The sequence below is a fragment of the Pteropus alecto genome, unplaced genomic scaffold, assembly GCF_000325575.1.
Source record: "Pteropus alecto unplaced genomic scaffold, ASM32557v1 scaffold95, whole genome shotgun sequence".
NCBI classification, from domain to species: Eukaryota; Metazoa; Chordata; class Mammalia; order Chiroptera; family Pteropodidae; genus Pteropus; species Pteropus alecto.
Genome location: NW_006441071.1, coordinates 21,080,558 through 21,100,618, shown reverse-complemented (window position 1 = coordinate 21,100,618; position 20,061 = coordinate 21,080,558). Strand labels below are relative to the sequence as shown.

General features: G+C 36.9%; 1 protein-coding gene across 1 annotated transcript in view; it reads left to right on the top strand.

The window, feature by feature from the left end:
* Positions 1-20,061, top strand: part of TRPM6 (transient receptor potential cation channel subfamily M member 6) — a 144,426-nt gene that overhangs the window by 33,272 nt on the left and 91,093 nt on the right. Inside the window, exons 2-3 of the mRNA XM_015594555.2 lie at positions 13,564-13,686; positions 17,612-17,691. Of these exons, the coding sequence (XP_015450041.1) occupies positions 13,657-13,686; positions 17,612-17,691 (110 nt within the window). The 5' untranslated portion in view covers positions 13,564-13,656. The remainder of the gene's footprint in view (positions 1-13,563; positions 13,687-17,611; positions 17,692-20,061) is intronic.

Genomic DNA, 20,061 nt, shown 5'->3' with positions numbered 1-20,061 from the left:
GAAAGAGTTTCCTCAGTTATTTATAGTACAGATAAACTCCGAGACTGTTTCAGAATGCCATGGCCAGTTATGCAGTTGGGAGCAGTGAGAAGTGGTCATATTATTTGTCTCAGAGTTTGCATTCTTTTTCAGGGTTTGCAAGCACATGCCTTTTCAAGAGCCTCCCTGTCCATTTTGATTGAAAATGAAGATGTTTACTCAGTAGCATAGGCAGGTGCTTTTCCCAGCCCTGGTTTGTCAGCATTTTTCTTGCTGGTGTTTGCTCTGCATACTGGCTATGGATTTTGAAATGGTCTAGGACCAGACAAGGAAGGGTCAGATATCTTTGGTCAGATTGCAACTGTGCCATATGTTTTGGCTGGAGAGACCAGCCTGGTGAATTGGGTTGTTCTTTTTTCCTTTCACCTCTTCCTAAACTCTGTGTGGCCATTATATAGAATTTCCTTCCAGGCAGACTCAAAGCCCAGTGGGGTGAATGATTGTAGGCAACCAAAGTTCTCTCTTCGCTTTACTGTTGTGGACTCAGAGCTTCTTATAAATAGTCATTTTTAATGTGAGCAGCCACCTAGCCCAGAGAAATATCCCTGTCTGTCAGAAACTTGTGCTTTCTGTAGTGGGTGTACTGGGTGATCTTGACGAAAACATACTCTCTTGACATTTCCCACCCCCTGCTGTGTGTGTGAGATTAACATTCTCTTTATTTTCCTAGCATCAGGGCATGTTGGGATATGAGCCAGGAGGTCCTGCTCTAGTTGCCCACGCAAACCAAAGGAACTTAGGTTTATGTAAAACGTTGCTTGTGATTAGAAGATCACAGAGTCTGAAAATCATATGCTTTTGGGGGAATGTCTAGCGTATTCTTAACTTTCTCACTGATTTCTCTCAGTTGCGACTGAAAAAAGGAGCAGGATATGGTAATTATAAACTTCTCTAGAAATATTAGCAGGGAGGTAGAAGAGTAATGAAAGGGACCGGAATTCAGAAAAGGTCATTTACTGCTGACTACATGCCCTCCTGGCCCAGCAAGTTTCCTCAGTGTCCTCATCTACACAGCAAATAGCCACTATTTACTGGCCACCTCTTTTTAAGAGCTGTGAATGCATCTTGAGACAGAGATTCCTTTGAAAATCTGAGAGCAGTAGTGTAGGGGCTGAAGAACTCAAACTAGAGTGTAGAAACCCTGCCTGGTGGGGACTAAGATGAACTGGTTAGTGTAAGATGTGTCTATAAATGGCTGTTCACCTTCAGCCCCAGTAAACTGTTCCCAAGCTGGAATACAAGCCTTGTATTGTCATAGGGTTTTTTTTCTTTCCTTGTTAAAGAAAATGCAGACGTACAGATTCTTTCTTGAATGTGAAACCTCCTTGTCTTTACATTTTATTGGTTGCTTCAAAAGATTTTTAAACATACTTTATGGGCTGAACAAAACACACTTGTGGCCTCCTTTCTGCCCATGCCACTCCTCCCTTTAAAAAATGTTAACAGGTTTATTGAGATATAATTCATATATCATATTCATACATTTAAAGTGTACAATTTAGTGGCTTTTAGTATCTTCACAGAATTGTACATCTGTCACCATAGTCAATTTTCGAACATATTCATCATCCCCACAAGAAACCCCAAACCTTTTAGCTGTCTATCCGCACCAGTCCTAAGTGACCACTGATCCACTTTCTGCCTCTATAGATTTCCATATTCTGAGCATTTTGTATAAAGGGACTAATACAGTATGTGTTCCTTTGTGACTGGCTTTCACTTAACATAATGTTTTGAAGATTTATGCATGGATCTCTACTTAATATTTTTGTGTCGCTGAATAATATTCCATTATATGAATACAGTTGTCCATTCAACAGTTGATGGATATTTAGGTTATTTCTGCTTTCTGGCTATTATGAATAATGATGCTATGAATATTTGCGTACAAGTTTTCACGTGGACGTATGGTTTCATTTCACTTGGGTAGATACCTAGAAGTGGACTTGCTGGGTCATATGGAAATTCTATGTTTAGCCTTTTGAGGAACTGCCAGACTGTTTTCCAAAGTGGCTGCACCACTTTACATTGTTACCAGCAATCTACTATGGTTCCAATTTCTTGCTTTCCTCATCAACACTTTGTATTGCCTGACTTTTTGATTATAGCCATTCTATTAGGTGTGAAAAGGTATCATATTGTGGTTTAGATTTGCATTTCTCTAATGATTAATGATGTTGAGAACCTTTTCCTGTGTTCACTGGCCATTCGTATATCTTCTTTGCATAAATGTGTATTCAGATCCTTTTTGCGGTACTTATTTTTGATCCAGCTCTTGAGATTTTATCCTGAGAAATGCACGTAGTCACATCCACACAAAAGTTGTTATACAATTTTTAGGAGTTCATGATTCTCTTGATATCTCTTGTGGGTCTGAGGATACCCACAGAGGACATGCGAGGTAGCTGGGATTTTTCTGGGCATTTTATGTGCTTGGTCTCACCCATGATTATCTACAAGGGACCTCATGGGATTTGTGTGGGGATTAGATGTTCAGGAGAGTGATTTTGTAAACCCTAAAACACTATATAGCTTCAGGGATTGGAATAGGCGCAAGTTCTGAGGGTAAGTGACAGTGAAATGAAGTTAAGGGCATGAACTCCAGTCAGACTGTCTGTGTTTGAATCCCAGTGTCATTTTTATGAGCTATTATGTTCTTGAGCAAATTAATTTCTTAACCTCTCTGACTCAGTGTCCTCATTAGTAAAATGGAGATAATAACTTCACCTCATTCCCACATGCTTTTGGACAGAGTTAATATAAACAAAGTGCTTTGCATTGTGCAGGTGGGTGCATAGACATGCTGAATAAATGGTTAACCTGCTACTGTGGACTAAATGTTTGTGTCTCCCAAAATTCATATGTTGAAGCCCTAATCTCCAATGTGATGGCATTTGGAGGTGGAGCCTATGGGATGTAATTAAGTCTTGAGGGTGGAGCCCATATGAATGGGATTAGTGCCCTTATAGGGAGAGACATAAGAGAGAAGATCTATCTGCCTGTCTGCCCTGTGAAAGTACAGGAAGAAGGTGGCCGTTGTGAACCAGGAAGAGGGCCTTTATCACAACTCGATCATGCACAACTCTGATCATGAACTTTCAATCTCCAAAACTGCAAGAAGTAAATGGTGTTTTTTTTTTCTGTGCAAACCACTCAGTCTATGATATTCTGTTATAGTAGCCCAAACTAAGGTACCTGCTATTAATATTATCTTATAGAATGGACTAAGTTATTATCTTACAGTGGAGCAGCTTGGTCTTTAAATATGAAAACATCTTTCTTCTTTCTGGAGAAAATAGATACTCTCCATTGATCTTTTAAAGAGCCAAGGGGTTTTTGTTAATTAAATCTTATAATCTTAGGAAGGAGAATTTTTCTCCCAGAAGGATTCAATTCTCTAGGGTACTTTACAGATTCTTGGTCTAGATTAGTTAAGGCTTTCTAACCTTTGTCACCACTGTTAATGGTCTACTTTAAAGTGATTTCGAAAACAAAACAACCCCCCAATCTTTGGTCTTATCTGGCCTAGAGAAACTCAGGTTTTTAAGCAGGCAATTTTGCTCTCTGGGCAGAGGGTCTAGAATGTAGATATTGTTCAACAGAGAAGAGGGTCCAAAGTCTTAAAATTTAAACTCTTTCTAAAATTAGCAAGAGTTTTTAGAACAGCCTTAAGAAAGACAAACTAGGATGGAATTGTGAATTGGCGTAAGACTTTACAGACAGAATCTTTGTTTTTGAACAGAATAAAGAGACAAGCTGCTCAGGCTCCTGTTTTGGTTTCTCACAGCCACTGCCCTTAGACGGAAGTCATTCTTGAGAAACAACTCTTAGAGCAGAGACATTTCAGACAAAAATTGCATCTTGCTGGCTGGTATTTGGGTTCAGCAAATACCGAGCATGAAGAGCAGGGTGATAGAAGAAGGATTAGGAGCCACTTACCCTGAGGGAGCCCTTTGTGGTTCATCTCTGTGGAGTCCTTTTGATGTCAGAGTCTCTCCTGGAGTTTAACTGAAGAGAAAACTCTATAAAGTCTTGGCCACTGGAGAGTTATTGAGAGTTACTGGGATTTCAGTGTTATGTCAGGTTTTTTCTCTGACCTACAGATAATGATTTTCGTGTATGTATATATGTGGCCTGGGTTTGTTAAAAGAAAAACTTTCATGACACCTGACACATGATACATACAGGGACTACTGTAATATGGGTTTTGTGGTAGGGAAGAAAGATTGGGCTCAATTCGAATATAAGGACAAGTAGAGATTTATAGCCAAGGAGCAGGGTGGGGGGCAGTGAATGAAAAATGACTAAGAAAAAACAATGAGGCTAGGGGGATTCTTCTTAGACCAACTCAACAAGATTCTTGTTGAAGTCAGTCCAGGGTGATCAGATACCAAGAGTGGGAAATTTTTACTAAACTTACTTAGCAGGATTCTTGTTACAACTGGACTAAGTGGGCCCAAAGACAGAGGCCACAACTGGGGCCTAGTCAGAAAGAGGACTCAAGTCAGAAAGAGCCTGACTAATGTTTGATGAAGGAGAGAGTTTTGTTAGTTTGCAGCTGGAAGTGGCTAAGGTAGAGCGTTCCTCTTTTTAATACAATCACTAAATATTGTGAGCATTTGAGTGACACATTCTTAAAAAAGAAATTCTGCTTTTCTTTTGTTTGAATCCTCTTTTATAATAATCTTTTTGTTCATGTCAAGGTCTCTTCCTTATGGATAGAATCTATATCTTCTCATTTTACAATAGCAGAGGAAATAAAATACGGAACTGTCGTAGTAACCAAAACTCAATGAAAACGGAAAGCTGTTCTGTCGCTTTGCTCTTCAGTGACTTAGTGAAAGCATTGTGAGTTAGTTATGTTCCCCTTTTCTTCTCGAACTGTATTAAAAGTATAGTCAGTCTCCAAACAACAGTGCTGGAACTTTGAAAATCAACAGCCAGAAATAAAAGTTGGGAAAATTTATCTTGGCAAATGATATCTCATATCTGCCAACCTCTGTTACTTACCAGGATTCTTGGTCTCCCACTGACAGACTTGATTCTCAACTTCCTGGACTATCCTTGTTTTATTAAGACATATTTTCTTCTTAGAATTTTAGGAGAATTAGTTATCTTGGATGTGATTTTATTTTTCTGAAAAAAAAAAAAAGTTTTGTACGTTCCTCTAAATCTTTTAGCTTAAATTAAGATAATAATCTTGAAGATTTCTATTAAGTTAAACATATTTTTAAAAATTAAGTTAAATATATTAAAGATGAAAATGAAAATCTTACATTAAGATATAAGATTTAGGGGAGGGAATATTCTTAGTGATAACTTGTAGAAATCTTTTGAAAAATAATTTTTTAAAAAATAAAAATAAATTAATTAAATTAAAGAAATATCTTCCAAAATTGTATACTGTGGAAACAAGTGTATGATACCCTCTGAGATGATCCTTGGTCAGATATATTTAGGAGAACAGTGGGTAATTCTGGAGAGTCACAAGACTTGCACGTGCTTATAGGGCCAGAAAACATTTTCTTTTTCTTCCATGTACTACCTTTGTTCTGTGGGATATACTTTAGTAAACTTTGGTAAAATGCTCCTATATGTGCCTAGAACTCAGCTAGGCACTGTGGGTACTACAATAAAGAACACAATTCCCTATCTATGAGACTTAGAGTATCAAGGGTCTAGATAAGTCATGACAGTACAGTGCATGGGGCTAAACACAGAAGCCCCAGAGGCACATGAAAAGAGATCCTGCTTCAGAGATCCATAAAAAGAGTTTCTAGATGGGTTTTCTAGGAGACACGATGTCTAAATTGTTGGAGAAAGGAGTGGAGAGGAGAGTATTTTAGGAAAAGAAAAGTACATAGGGAGCACCACGAGGTGAATTCAGAGAATTCAAAGAATTCAAATATACTGAATTCTCTGAGGATTCAGTATATTTAGAATGTAGAGATTGAGGTAGGGAGGGGCAAGATCGGGGGGGGGGGCGGTGCGCATGAGTGCCAGCGAGGGAGCAGACTTCAGATGTGGCAGTGGGCCATGAATCATGTGAAGGACTTTTGAACTTTATCCTGAAGACAATGGGTGAACCACTGAATGAAAGGTTTAGGTGAGAATATGTTGTTTACTCTTTCACTTTAAGAAGATTATGGGCTTTATTTAAGAATAGATTGAAGAAGGGGAATTGGGAGGCAGACCAAATGGGAAGCAATCTAGGTAAAAATTCGTGGTGACTTTAGAATAGTGGCCATATAGATGCAGAGAGGTAGGCAGATGCAAGAATTATTTTAAGAAATAGAATCACTAGGTCTTGGTGGTTGATTGAATGAGAAGTAAACATAAGGAAGAAACAAGAATGGTGCTCTGGTTTCTAACTTGGACACCTGAGTACACTGGGGAGTAAAGGAGGGAGTATAGATTTTGGTGGGGGAAATGAGGGATACAGATTTAGACAGTTTGATTTGGAGTAAGACTCTCTTTCTTTTCTTTTTAAACCTGGCGAGGTCAATAAAGTAGGTTTTAACCCAGTTACTTGAGTTGCAAGTACATGAATGGACATCCCACAAGCAATGGGCAGCAAGAAAAAAAAAAAACAAACCTTTGTCCTCTAACTCTTGTTCTTTCTCTACTATAACCTACTACTTTTCAAAAATGTGTGACTTTCATAGAAAATAATCAGAAAACTAGCACTATTTTTGTTGAAGTCTTCTGGTCTTAAAGTTGTTTTTTAGCTATTTAGTATTCACATGCGTATTTTCAAAGTTCTGTTTGAGACTTTTTTTCCTCCTGCTGGAAATACTTTTTTACCTTCTGAACATTAAAGCCATTTTAGGTGATTGAGAAGATTGTTGTTTTTCAGGAAATAAAGCTTTTCGTATGTATTTTTATTAGTAGTAGTATTTTTAAATAGAATGAGTTGGGTCACCTCAAAATGCTTTTGGAAGGAAGCTGAGTATTAATAAGGAATACTGTGGTTCCCTAAAGCAATTAAAATGCATTTTACTCAGTGTATTCTCTATTGTTTAAAAGTTGTTAGTAACTCGTACCTTTTGCTTATAAATTTTTATGTTGGAGGGCAGTGGCAATATCTAAATTAACTTAGAAATTTCACTTTTAGGTTTTTATCCTGCAGATATATATATGCACACGAAAGCTCTGCTGTATGTATTTTGGCTAGATAAATTATGGGACTTCCATACAAAGGAAAACTGGTCAGTCCTCAAAATAATGAAGCAATTAAATGTGTAAAAAAGATATAAGGATATTCAAGTTATTAATCAGTAAAGAAAAAGCAAGGTGCAGAATGGTGCATATAATATGACTCTATGCTTATAAACACATAGAATATCTTTGAAAGATTGTCTTTGAATACAACAAACTGTAATAGAGGTTCCTTTTTGGGAAGGATACTGGATGGCTGGAGTACAAGGGTAGAAGGGAGTTTTAATTTTTCCCTGTGTCATCTATTGTACCATGTGGATTTATACCGTTTGCAAAATTACCTATAAAAAAGTTGTTAGGACCTGGCTTACATGTTCCATCAGCAGCGGAGTGAAAGCTTAGAATACAAGAATTAAGTGCAGCTTTCTAACAATTATAACATTATAGCAAATCTGGTTTTTTTTTTTTTTTTTGCTATGTGTCAATTAGGCACACAATTGTAAAAGATTTACCTGAAATGATTATAATTTATTATTTTTTAAAAAGTAAGTGGAGTGCATATTTCCAAGTACAACTAAAGAAATGCTCGTGAAAATTTGCAGCCGGAAATTACTCTAACAACCCCTCAGGTCAATCACCCAGAGAGAACAGGATTTTACCAGTTTATTGATAGAGATTTTTTACAAACTAGAGAAGAAAGGAAATTTACCTTGCTCTTCCTCCATCCTTCCTTTCTTTTCATTATACCTTGACAGGACTTATCCAATTGCCCAGTGATTCCCAATTACGTATACTCTTATCCTCCCCACCCCAAATTATCGTCCCCACCCCAAATCCTATTTGTTAAGTGTAGTTTGTCTGTAGTCCCTTGTATTCTGAGGTACGCATTTTTAGATTAGCATATTAGAGACATCCCTGGGATACTGTGTGGCCGTTTTCTCCACAGGGTGTCCAATGGGATACTATTGGTGTTTTCCATCTATCATAAGTTTGATGGACCCTCTATTGATGGACCCTCACATGCTTTGTGATCTTTAGGACACATATATACTTTACTGTGCTGTTGTACTGTAAAGTGCTGGTAATAAAAAGGGACACTGTGTTCGCATGTGTGTATCTCCTATCTTCCTTTCTCTAGGTAAGCATGTCAAAAGAGAATGCTGAGATTTGCAGCCTTCAGAACTAAATGGGCTATGACTTCCTGGGACACAGATAATAGGGTCTTGGGCAAAACTACCAAGAAGGAAAGCTTGTCATCTATTCCTTGCCTCTATCAGAAGAGGAAGAATTTTCTTCAAGGCTGAGCCTTCCTCCTTGGCTCTCCATACCACTTATTTCCCTACCCCCCAACCCCCAAAGTCTCTAAAGTCATATTCATTCTCTCTTGCATCTTCACTCTCTCTCTTTTTATTTGGTTCCCTCTTATCTACAAAAATGTCCAGGCTTTCTCAACATAAAATAAACTCTTTCAATGTTGCCTATTAACGAGTATGGAAGAGCTCTGGTGGCATTAGGTAGAACCTGCTCCTCTTCTGTAAAGGGGTAATAATAATTATATTTGTCACAAAATTGTGAATATTATTCTAGCTAAAGCGCATAAAAGCATTTAGCAGAGCCTTTGGCATGTATGAAAGTCTACATTAATGTTGGTTTTTGCTTTATATTGTTGATTTAGTGGCTATCGTTCTTCATATTGTTTCTCCCAAGGGTATCTTACACTAGCTGCCTCCTCTGTTTGCAACCTATTTCCTGAATCCCTCTCCATCTGTTTGTTCATTATGGACAAAAATCACCCTCTTCCTTATTTTCTTTGCAGTATTAAACATATCTTCTCAGTTTTTATTTGAAACTTTCTACTTTTGTAATAATGCAAACTTTTTTTTATTAAAGATAGAAACTTTCACCCTTCTCAACTTCAGGTATCATGTCACCAATTCTAATTAGTAATTCTCTGTTCCTTATTCCTGTTTCCAGAGATTCTTGGCCCTTTTCTTTATTCTCTGCTTCTCAGTGACCTCATGGCTTTTACCAGACCTTAAAATAAGTGTTCTCCGAATTCTCCTCTAGGCTGAAATCTCTACATTTCTAACCACCGTGGAATTCCATCACCATCTCTCAAAACCTTTGTCATCTTCCAAGGACTTTCCTAAATTCCATGTCCTCCATGAAGACTTCCCAAATATCGGTAGGCAAAAGGGATTTATCCTTTTATGGAATCCCAAGCCTGTTCTTGTACCATACTTGATAGCTATTTATAAGCACAGATCCCTTTTGGTGTTGGTATTTGGGACACAGTTTTATTTGTTTTTATTAGAATAATATGCCAATAAAGTATTTTAAAATGAATGAACGAATAAAGCTATTCTTTGAGGTTTCAATGTGCTAAAGGAAGAGTAGATAAACTGGTAAGACTATCTGCCTATGGGTTATGAAGGGCTGATCCTACACTTGTCATCCTTCAGTGACATCTTCGAGAGGGGGGATGTTGTAGACACTAAAATCAGCTTATGGTTAAAAATGGAATGCAGTCAAAATTGTCCTTCAAAAGTCCTTTGCATTGCCCACATAGTATATGAAGATTTGATTTCTAATTGCTTTTTCTCTATGTTGGTACTTTCTTCAGCTGAGTACCAGATTAAATAGGGAATGTTGAATACAGCACACTCATTGAGATGAGATACTTAGACTAAGACATGCCCAGAAATGACTGCATGTAGGCACGAGGGCAAGTGTGAGTGAGAGACAGGATCTATTGTGGGACCTGAGACCAACTAAGTAGACATGTAAATGAAAGATTTTTAGATCCTGTCTCTCACTCACAGTTGCTTACATACAGTCACTCTGGGCAGTGGTTCTCCATGTGTGGTCCAGGGACCCCTGGGGATCCTTGAGACCCTTTCAAAGGGTCCTCAAAATGAAAATTATTTTCATAATGGTGCTAAGACATTACTTGCCTTTTTTGCTAATCCTCTCATGAGTGTATAGTGGTGTTTTCCTGGGGTATATCACGAATCCACAATATCTAAAAAAGCTATTAAAATACTATTTCCTTTTCCAACTACATGTCTGTGTGAAGCTGATTTTCTTTATATACTTCAACCAAGATCACTTATTGCAATAGGTTGGATGCAGAAGCAGATATGAGAATCCAGCTATCTTAAGCCAGATAGTAAAGATATTTACAGAAATAAAAGACAGTGCTCATCTCATAAATCTTAATTTTTTTCATAAAAATGTTATTTATGCTAACATGTAATAGGTTTATTATTATTTTAAATGAACTAATGAGTCCCAGTTTTAATTTCTAATATGTGAATATTGGTAGACATATAAATGAAAGATTTTTAGAAGTCCTTGGTAATTTTTAGGAATATGAAGGAGTCCTAAGCCCCAAAAGTTGAAATGCTGTTCTTGGGTATAACACACTTTTGAATATGGAATGGTAGTGAAATCGCCCAAACTTAAAAAAAAAAATTTTTCTTTTTTAATCCTCTCTCTTATTCTTTTAGCAAAAATTTTGAATTTGTCTAAGTTAAATATGTGGTTTTTTCACGATCAAATTTTAAGAAGTAAAATCTTGTTGCAGAGATCTTTCTGCTTTGCTTCACTGAAAAAATAAAACAAGTAATCTCCATTGTATATATAAATTTTACTGTGGAGTACATAAATAAAACTGCCTTTAACTTTTAGTTTCTAATAAAGACTTTATTGTCCCAAAGGATGGTGGGTTTCCTAAAATTATTTAAGAGTGTAGCTTTACTAATCACCCCTAGAAAAGATTTTTTGGACTATGCGATTCACTCAGATGTAATCCTAGTAAAGTTTTGGATAACTTAACAAGATATTTGCAGCATAAATAAAGACCATCTGTGTACATGGATAAATTTGTGGATATTTGACTGCTTGGAAATTGGTGAACATTGAGTTTATCCATTTTGAAAATTTAAATATTAGAGTGGTTTATACAACAAATAAGCCCAACTTCGGTTAAACTCAGTGTTTTCTATCTCGGGGTAGCTGTAAAGAATATTCATAGGGACCTCCCATTTCCTTTTCCCTTCTTATCAAAATGACTTAACAAGATCTGAAATTGTAAGCATTTTGTTTGTATATTTTATTCCCCAGAAGACAGGATAAGGCTGAAGCATGTGTGACTTCAGAGGAAAGAATGTCTTGCCACTGCTATTTGAAATTGTATTTTTGGATGGATATAATGAGAGCTTTTACCAGTTTGGGGAGGGAAGTGTCGGGGAATGAAATTATTTTACTTCGAACTTTTATGATACGCTCTACTTGGAGGTTCACTGTTGAGTTCTTCCAATTCCGCACTAGGCTCATAAACATTTTAGTCATGTACTCATAAATTTATGTGATCTAGAAATTTATTCTGAGGTTCTAAATGCCTTTGCTCAACAAGGGAGTATGTGAAAATGTTAGTAAAATTTCTCACCTAAATGGGAGAAATGGCATTTTGGGGAATTGTGTTATTTACTTGACAGTACATTTTTAAAGACGTTACCAAAGCAATCACTACCAGCAAAACTGTGCTTACCTTTTACTGCATGCGCGCGCACACCCACACCCACACCCACACCCACACCCACACATACACACACACACACACACGGAATGTTATTTGATGTTCTTAAAATACTCTGAAATGCTGCCTCCTATAAAGATCGTGTGGATGAAAAAGGGGTGTGTAATAAATCATAACTTCCTAGCTGGGCAAGTTATGGTGGGCAATCATGCTCCAGGCCTATAACTTCTTTTAAGCCAGCCCTGTTCCTTGTTCCCATGCATCTAGGTTAACACATCTTTGAAATGCCAGAAGTAATACCCTTCCAAGGTGTAACCACCCTCAAAGAGCAAATAATCTTAACTGTGCTGTAACCTAATCCCTGCCTTGCTTTCTCCCACCTTAATGTAATCTTCTTTACCTTCCCTCCTTAAATTCAAATGCATAAAAGAAGTTGAAAAACTTATTCACTCAAGCATTTAAAATTTTGCTTCCAGCAGTTATCAGTTTGGGCTCAGACTCTTATAAAAATTCTCTATGGATTTGGATGTTTCTTCCGTTGATAAGTTTTTAACTGGAAAACCAGTCAGGTCAATTCATGGCAGTGTTGGTGAACCAGATTCTTGGGTTTTGGTTATTTTAGGTTTAGATCCCCTTTGCCTGAGACATTAATCTTAGATCAAGTGAGTCCCATAAGGTATCCCTGCAGAATGTGGACAAAACCATGCAGAAGACCCTGAGCTGACTCTTCCAAGTGGATGGGCCCGCTTCGCATTGATGGAATTCCCTCAGTCGATAGATTGTACGCTGTGGAAGTCCACTCACTCAGTTTGAAGATGTCCTTGCTCCAAGGGAGGGGCTGTATAGAGAAAATATCAAGTGTCAATGTGGAGTTTGAAAATATTTCTTCTCTATTTGATCCATTCTGGTGTTGTAGATTAAGATAATGCCCTGTCTTGAAGTAGATTACAATAATTTTTAGAGAAAAACAACTGAACAAGTGCAATTAAGGATCGTGAGTATTGTGTTGTGTATAAGGTAGTGAGACATAAAAATGGGAGTAAGTAGTCAGTTTCACTTGGAATATTTGTTAGATATTAGTTTTTTGTTTTTTTTTTTAAGTTTAAGAAAATGCATGGCCTGTTACTTGTGTACCTTTTCACTTCCAGTCACATAGCCTTCTGGATGTTAAAACATTCACATATACATTAGAATAATTTTTATAAAAAAGTTAAGGAATGCCTCTAAGATTATGCCTTCTCAGAGATTCCCCTGAGAGAAAAATCCGTTATCTGGAAACCATAAAAAGCCCCAGTTCAGAAATACTTTCAGTGAAGGAAGGGATTAGTTCATGTATAGCTACTGTGGGAGGATTAGTCTTTGGACATTTCTTTGCAATTCTCCACCCTTATCCCAGGCCTGAGATGAGATGTAAAATGTGATTATGTTTTAGGATGAGGCAAACTGTGACCAACACTGAGCCTGAGACCAATATTATTTCACATCTCTGTCCTCTGCCATTTCCTCTTCAAATAACAATTAAACAAACAAAACCTCCTAGTATGTAAAAAGACACCCAATCAATGAAGACTGCAGAAATGGCATAATCTCCACTGTCAGCTACCACCACCTTGACAATTTGCTGCTTACAAGTGGTATAAGACAGCATGTTGGCTATTTGTCCTACATAGATTGGGCTATTGAAGTAAGAAATGGGAATTGTAGGCAGAAAGTTTCCAAATTCTTATTGGCACAGGTTTCCTCTTTACACCTTTGGAGGAAAAATTTTATACATGGATTCCTAAAGTTCTATTTTAAGTGTGTTTATTTTGTTGCTCATTCAACAGTTATTGAGTTGGACCCTGGGGCAACGGAAATGACTGAGCTTGTAGGAGATAGAGTCAAATGGGGGAAGTGGACCTGTAAAAATCATTTAAAATATGAGAGGACCTAGGTGGAAAGGTTTGAAGGTAAGGAAGTACTTTTCTCTGAAAAATTAATTCGAAGTTAAATTCCCAGGCCACAAAACAAAGCTCATTTCACCTTTGATATTATCATTATTGAGACTAAGTCCCAGGGAGAATTCTAAGACTTTATTTATTCCTTTCAACATCCCTATGAAGTATTATTATTATCTCCATTTTTAATAGATGAGCAGACAGGCATGAAGAAACTTGGCCAGATAGTCCTACTAGAGTCATCTATCTAGCCTTATGAAAGAACAGAGTTGTTGAGCACAGCTTGCTTAATTTTGTACATTTAGGCTCTGTAAGAACCTCAGAACCTGTAAAGAATTTTAACAAGAGTTTATTTGAACCAAGACTGAAGATAATTGCTGGTAAGAAAGATCTCAAATGTTCCCAAGAGTAACAGTTTTACAGTTTCTTTTTTGTTTTTTGTTTTTGATGCATTTGGAATTAAGAAAGGAGGTAAGGAAGATTACCTGAAGCAAGGTGGCAATTAGATTATGGGATAGTTAACAAGATCATGAGCTTCCTTGAGGGTGGTTGCTTCTTTTTTGAGAGTTTGAAAAAAGATGATTACTCTGGCATTTCAAAGGTATGTTAACCTAGATCCACAAGCACAACAGACAGGACTTGCTTAAGGCAAAGATAAACCTTTTACTAAAACAAGCAGTTATGTGCTTGGGTGTGACTACCCACCATGACTTTCCTAGTTAGGAATTTATGATCAGATCACTCTGTGAGGTTACTTTCCTTAGAATCCCTTTTCGTCCATGGCCTCTAAATTAAGGACCTTATTTGGAGCTGTTTTTAATAGTTAATTGGCACACATGAAGTTTAATGGTATTAATTTATTAATATAAATCGTCTCCTTTTTATTCTAAGTGCCTTCAGAGCTTGTGTTATTTGCTTTTGAATCCCAGCATGCAACATGGAGGCCTATCCCAAAATATATGTTGAATGAATTCAAATATTTAGAAATTCAGAACTATTTGAAGACATACTAACTCTCCTGTGACACCTTTCTTGGTGCTTTGCAAAAATTAGGTACTTAATAAAAGTTTAGGGAATGAATAAAGGAAATTGTTAATGTTTTTGAACAGGGGACAGGGCTTGCTAATTCTAAAAGATTGTGTCATATCTTGTTATAATAAATAGATTTTGAGTTTAGTTTGTTTAGTTCATTCTAACTTCTGTGACTGGATTTTTCTAGATTTGTACGATTTTAGTGTTTTACCAATTTAGTGAATGTCTTTTAATATATAAAAAGACATTCTTTTAATACATAAAAAACATATCTGCAAGGACTAGATCTGGGTTGTCCTTGTAGATATGTTTAAAATGCATGGAAATAATATCTGTGTCCTCGCCCACTCCCACTTCTTTTGCTTAACGAGATCTGGACTTTGAATATGTTGCTAACCTAAAAATAAAAGGTCTTTTAAAGTTACTGAGAACACTTTAAAAAGTTCTATTAAACTTCTAAGTTTGCCAAATTTCTGAACAGAGAGTTATTAAATTCTTTGAAATATCTTGTCACGTTTCAGGCAAGACAAACAGTAAGAAATTCTAGAGTACCTGCTCAGATGGCCAAAGTTTCTTTTAGGATGAATTTAGAAATTATTTTTGTCTTCTAGAAACTTTTGTTTATCACTTAAAAATGCATTTTATTGTCCCCAGATGTTTGGGTTCCTCTCCTTATGAAATCTCTTATGATAAGCAACATAACAGAGACAAAAGAAACAAAGGAGTGCAATAAAACTTAACCATAGAAATAGCATTTCATTGCTCCTGTGGCATTCCATTGCGTGCTGGTACCTGGGGCAACTGCCTGTTGAGGGAGAAAAAAGCCCTCTTTTAAGGAGAAAACTCCAGATCTCAGATAAAGAAAGGCATTTGACCTCAACCAAAAAGGAGGGAGGTCTGACCTAAGAATGTTTCACAGTCAAGGAGACAGCAATCTATGGAAGTGGTGAGCACAAAAGAGACTCTTTAAGTACCATACTCAGTTATAGGGGATACTGGATCATGAGGATGAGGCCACTTTAGATCCTGTTCAGTTACACCCAGATATGTTAACCTAAAAAAACAAAAAGGCCTTTCAAAGTGAGAGACAACAGGCATTTTATTTGAGATCAATAAGAATAGCTATTCAGGAACACTACTTTGAAATGCCTTTCATTTTTAGGTTAACAATACACAGTTCTATTCTGTAGTGAACAGTTATGCTTAGGGTTGGTGCATATTGAATAAGGTCTATGAGTTTCACATTGAAGTATGTAAAGGATTCCATAAGTGGTTCATTTGTAATTGAAGAGGAGGAAAAGCTTTTCCTTTATTCTCTTAAGTTTGAAAGCTGGGTCTATAAAATAAGCTGGTACAACCAGCAGACTAGATACACAGGAGAAAAGATACACAAATTTACTAATTTTTAATATTATGTATACAGGGACATTACAAGAAAACAAAAGTAAATACTCCCCCCCCGCCGCCCCCCGCCAGCCCCTGCCAAGAAAAAGCTGAGATTTGGGAACTTAGTGTCTCTTAGTAAGGGGAAGGAGCAGGGAATGTAGGCAATTTAGGAGAGAGTAATGATTTTTTAAGGATGGGCCCTTAGAAGAATAGATGGGAGATATGACAGTTTGTGACAAAGTTTGTCTGGTTGTCACTTCTAGTATCTTCCCTTGTGATAAGAGTCAATCTTCCCTGGTTGTTGAAACTTTTAGGGAAGAAATTCATGTTAATTGAGTTCCTTTTGGAAGATCCGTCTTTAGGCAGATAAGGGGAGTTCAGAAAAAGTCTCTCTGCATTTGCTCTTTTTCAAGTATCTACATCTCAGAATAATCCATATGTAAAAGTAGGATATTTCTGGATGGCATGTCCTGAACTCCTTCATAATCATTTAGGAACCTGTGGACAGTGTCATAATGAGGTTCCATAACTGGATTTATAACGTGTTTTCTGGCCCAGTGCATTTCCTTCAACTGTAAAATGAGAATAGCTTTAAGAGTGAGAGAGGGGACTACACTAACATAGAGTCTGAAAAAGCTCCCTTGTAGAATCTGGCTCACTGCCCATTCATCACTGCTCTACACATGTGTGTGTATCGTGGATAAAAAAGGAGTCCTGTGATAAGATTGATAAATCCAGTGAGAGAAAGCTCCTCACAGGGTGATCTGATCATAAATTCCTAACTGGACAGATCATGGTGGGTAGTGATATCCCAGACATATAACCTTTTTAGTAAAAGGTTTATCTTTGCCTTAAGCAAGCCCAGTCCATTGGCTTGAGGATGGGGAATGATTCTTAGTGGATATTTTATTGGTCAGGAGATAAGTCTCAGTCTTCTGCAAATCAGGAATTTACAGAAAATCAGTCTCTCAGTTCTTAAGTTCTGTTCTTCTGAGGGTACATTCTCCATTTTGTGGAATCCTTCGGTTCCATTTTTGATTGAAACTTTTTTTTACAGATCTTGCTGAGGTTGCATTTCTCCTCTGATTCTCTTTCCAACATCCTGTGAAGTCTTAGTCAAAGTAGGACTTAATGAATGAGAATTTTGAAGTTTGAGAGCTTGATATTCACTCTATAGGATTATGGCATAAGATTTAAACAAAATTTTTATAGCAGAATTAAGAGAACACATCAGTTATATCTTTATTTCCTTGTTAGAGTTTGCACATTTAGGGATCTTTCACTTAAGATGTGATTGTGGATCAGTTAACTTTGTGAATATTTTTGTGTACACATTTGCTTTATTTGTGTCTATGTTGTTTGTAATAAAAGCCAGTAAATGCTTAGCCTGTTTGGTGTTGGTATTGGCATTTTAATTAGTGTCCATAATATCTAAATATATCTTGCCTACCTGAGCTACTGTGGCTACAATGTTTGCTCACTTAATTAGAATATAAAAATAATAACACTTTCTATTTAGTCCCAGAAATCCTGGATTGAAGGAGTGTTCGACAAGAGAGAATGTAACAAAATCATACCCAGCTCAAAAGACTCTCACAGGTACAATTTTGAATTGCATTTTTCTTTTTAAAGCTATGGTACTTGGAGGACTGTTCGTGGAAACTTAGGAATGTGACTTGTTTAAAGAATTTGATAATATCTATAAAGTTAGTATTTATTTTAATTGATGTTTGAGTTTTTTTTTGTCTTTATAAAATAGTAGATGATTATTGTCGAAATTACTACCAGATTTTCTGGTAAGTACAGGGACCTTGTCAATTTTGTACCTCACTCCAACCCCAGGGCGTAATACAGTGCCTGCCATACAGTAAGCTCCTAAGAAATGTCTGTTTAATGACAATGAAATATAAAGCAAAAAAAGTCCATCAGAATGTTAACATCCTGATGGAGCCAATGCTAATATTATGGTAGATTTTGCTCTGTTGTTTTATCTTTGATGCTCTTGTTCTTCTTAATAGGAGGATAGATATCAGGGAAATAGCTAGTTCTACATCCATGCCATCGAGTTTGGATAAAAAATGTATAACTTCTATATATCGAATGTTCAAATTATTGTGAATGTTACTTATCCCCAACTAAAGTAGTAACTGAAATATTTCAGGACACTGCTAAGATTATGCTGACAGTCAATTTTAGTTCTATTTTCTTCCCATAGGGTTTGCTTGAGTGATAATGGCCATTTAGAATGATTTGAGTTTGACTACTTTGAGTTTTTGACTGACAACCCCTCACTCCCTCCCTTTTTTTAAAAAAAAAAATATTTTTTTTCTTGACAACCCTTTGGAGGCTCTATTTATGGAACAAAATTCAAAACAGCAGCCAGTGAAAGATAGGGGTAGGATGGGTTACAAAACATTCCCCAGGATGTTTGGGTCCATGAAATAAGGTTGGGTGGCACTGCCCTTGGGGAAAAGAAATTGAAAGGAAACTAGGAGAGTAGCACAGTTGACACTTGAACAACATGGGGGTTATTTGCAGCGATCGCCTGTGCAGTCAAAAATCTGCATATAATTTTTGACCCCCCTAAAACTTCAGTACCCTCAGTGTCTGAGGGAGTTTGGTTCCAGGTCTATTTTGGATACCCAAATGTGTGGATACTTAAGTTTCTTATATAAAATGGCACAGAAAAATGCAGAGTCAGCCTTCCTCATTCATAGGTTCTGAACCTTGGATCAAAAATACTGTTGAATCCACAGATGCAAACCCTGGGGATATGGAAGGCTGATTCTATATTTATTGAAAAAATCCTTGTATAAATGGACCTGTGCACTTAATATCTATGTTGTTCAAGGCACAACTGTATTTTAGTTAGGGGGAACCACTCTATTTTTAGATTCCTTTAAGTACTTGGTCTAATATTCATTTGAAGTTTAGTGGTCACAGTTGCTTATGAAAGGTAGCATGGTGAGGTTAGTGAAATTCTAGTTCGTGGGGAATGACTAAAAGTGTTCCTTGCCTTTGTTAAATATTTACTAGTCGTACCCTCATTGAATTACTTGTGGTTTGTTAGCCCTGTGATTAGAAATTCTCATTTTACCTGCTTATAAAATGCTTATTAAATCTTTTATGACATCCTGTAATGTGATGGTAGCTGCAATGGAAGGCAGTCAGAGCTCAGGCATCTCTTACTGCTCTATACATGGAAAATCATCTTCACAGTCACCTTGAACCTCATGAAAAGTGATAAACTATAGGTCATTAGCCCATAGACTCAAGGAGAATATCAATGATGATAATTCCATGAATGCTCCAAGGTATACTACATTTTATGAGAAAAAAATCTATTTTTGTGTGATTGTAAAAAAGTTAACGGATGATTATGGCCGTTCCTCCTGTGCCAACCTTTTTCTTAGAGCCTTGTAAAGTTTTCAAAATTGTAGTTTCCATGCAGTTGTCTTCCTTATGGTACATAGGAAAAGGGTGGTACTTCATTATTTTAAATTTTGATAAAAGTTTATCTTTTGTTGATTCTTTTTGTAGCTCCTAATAAACATCTGATAGACTTGATTACACGGTCTTTTTCCTTCTCTTCTGAACTTGTTGAAGTGAAGCTTCTGAGAAAAGACATTCCCAAAAGGCTAGGACAGGAAGACATGAAAGGCCTGAATATTCATTTCTCAATAATTTAGAATGACTCTGATTCTGTAAACACTACCTTTTCTTTCACTATTTTAATTAGAGTTCTCTTCTCTTCATCACACCTCAAACGTGATCACTGATGACCACAATACCAACCCCCAAATCCAGAAGTTTCTTTTAAATCGGAAAAAAGAATCATTAAAAATAATACAAACTGGGTGGCTCCATAGTGTAGTGATTAGCAGGTCTGCACTCAGAAGGTCCTGGGTACTCACTCCAGTTGGAGCCACGGACCATACCCGGGTGTGCCAGGCGGGGTGGGGGGTGTGT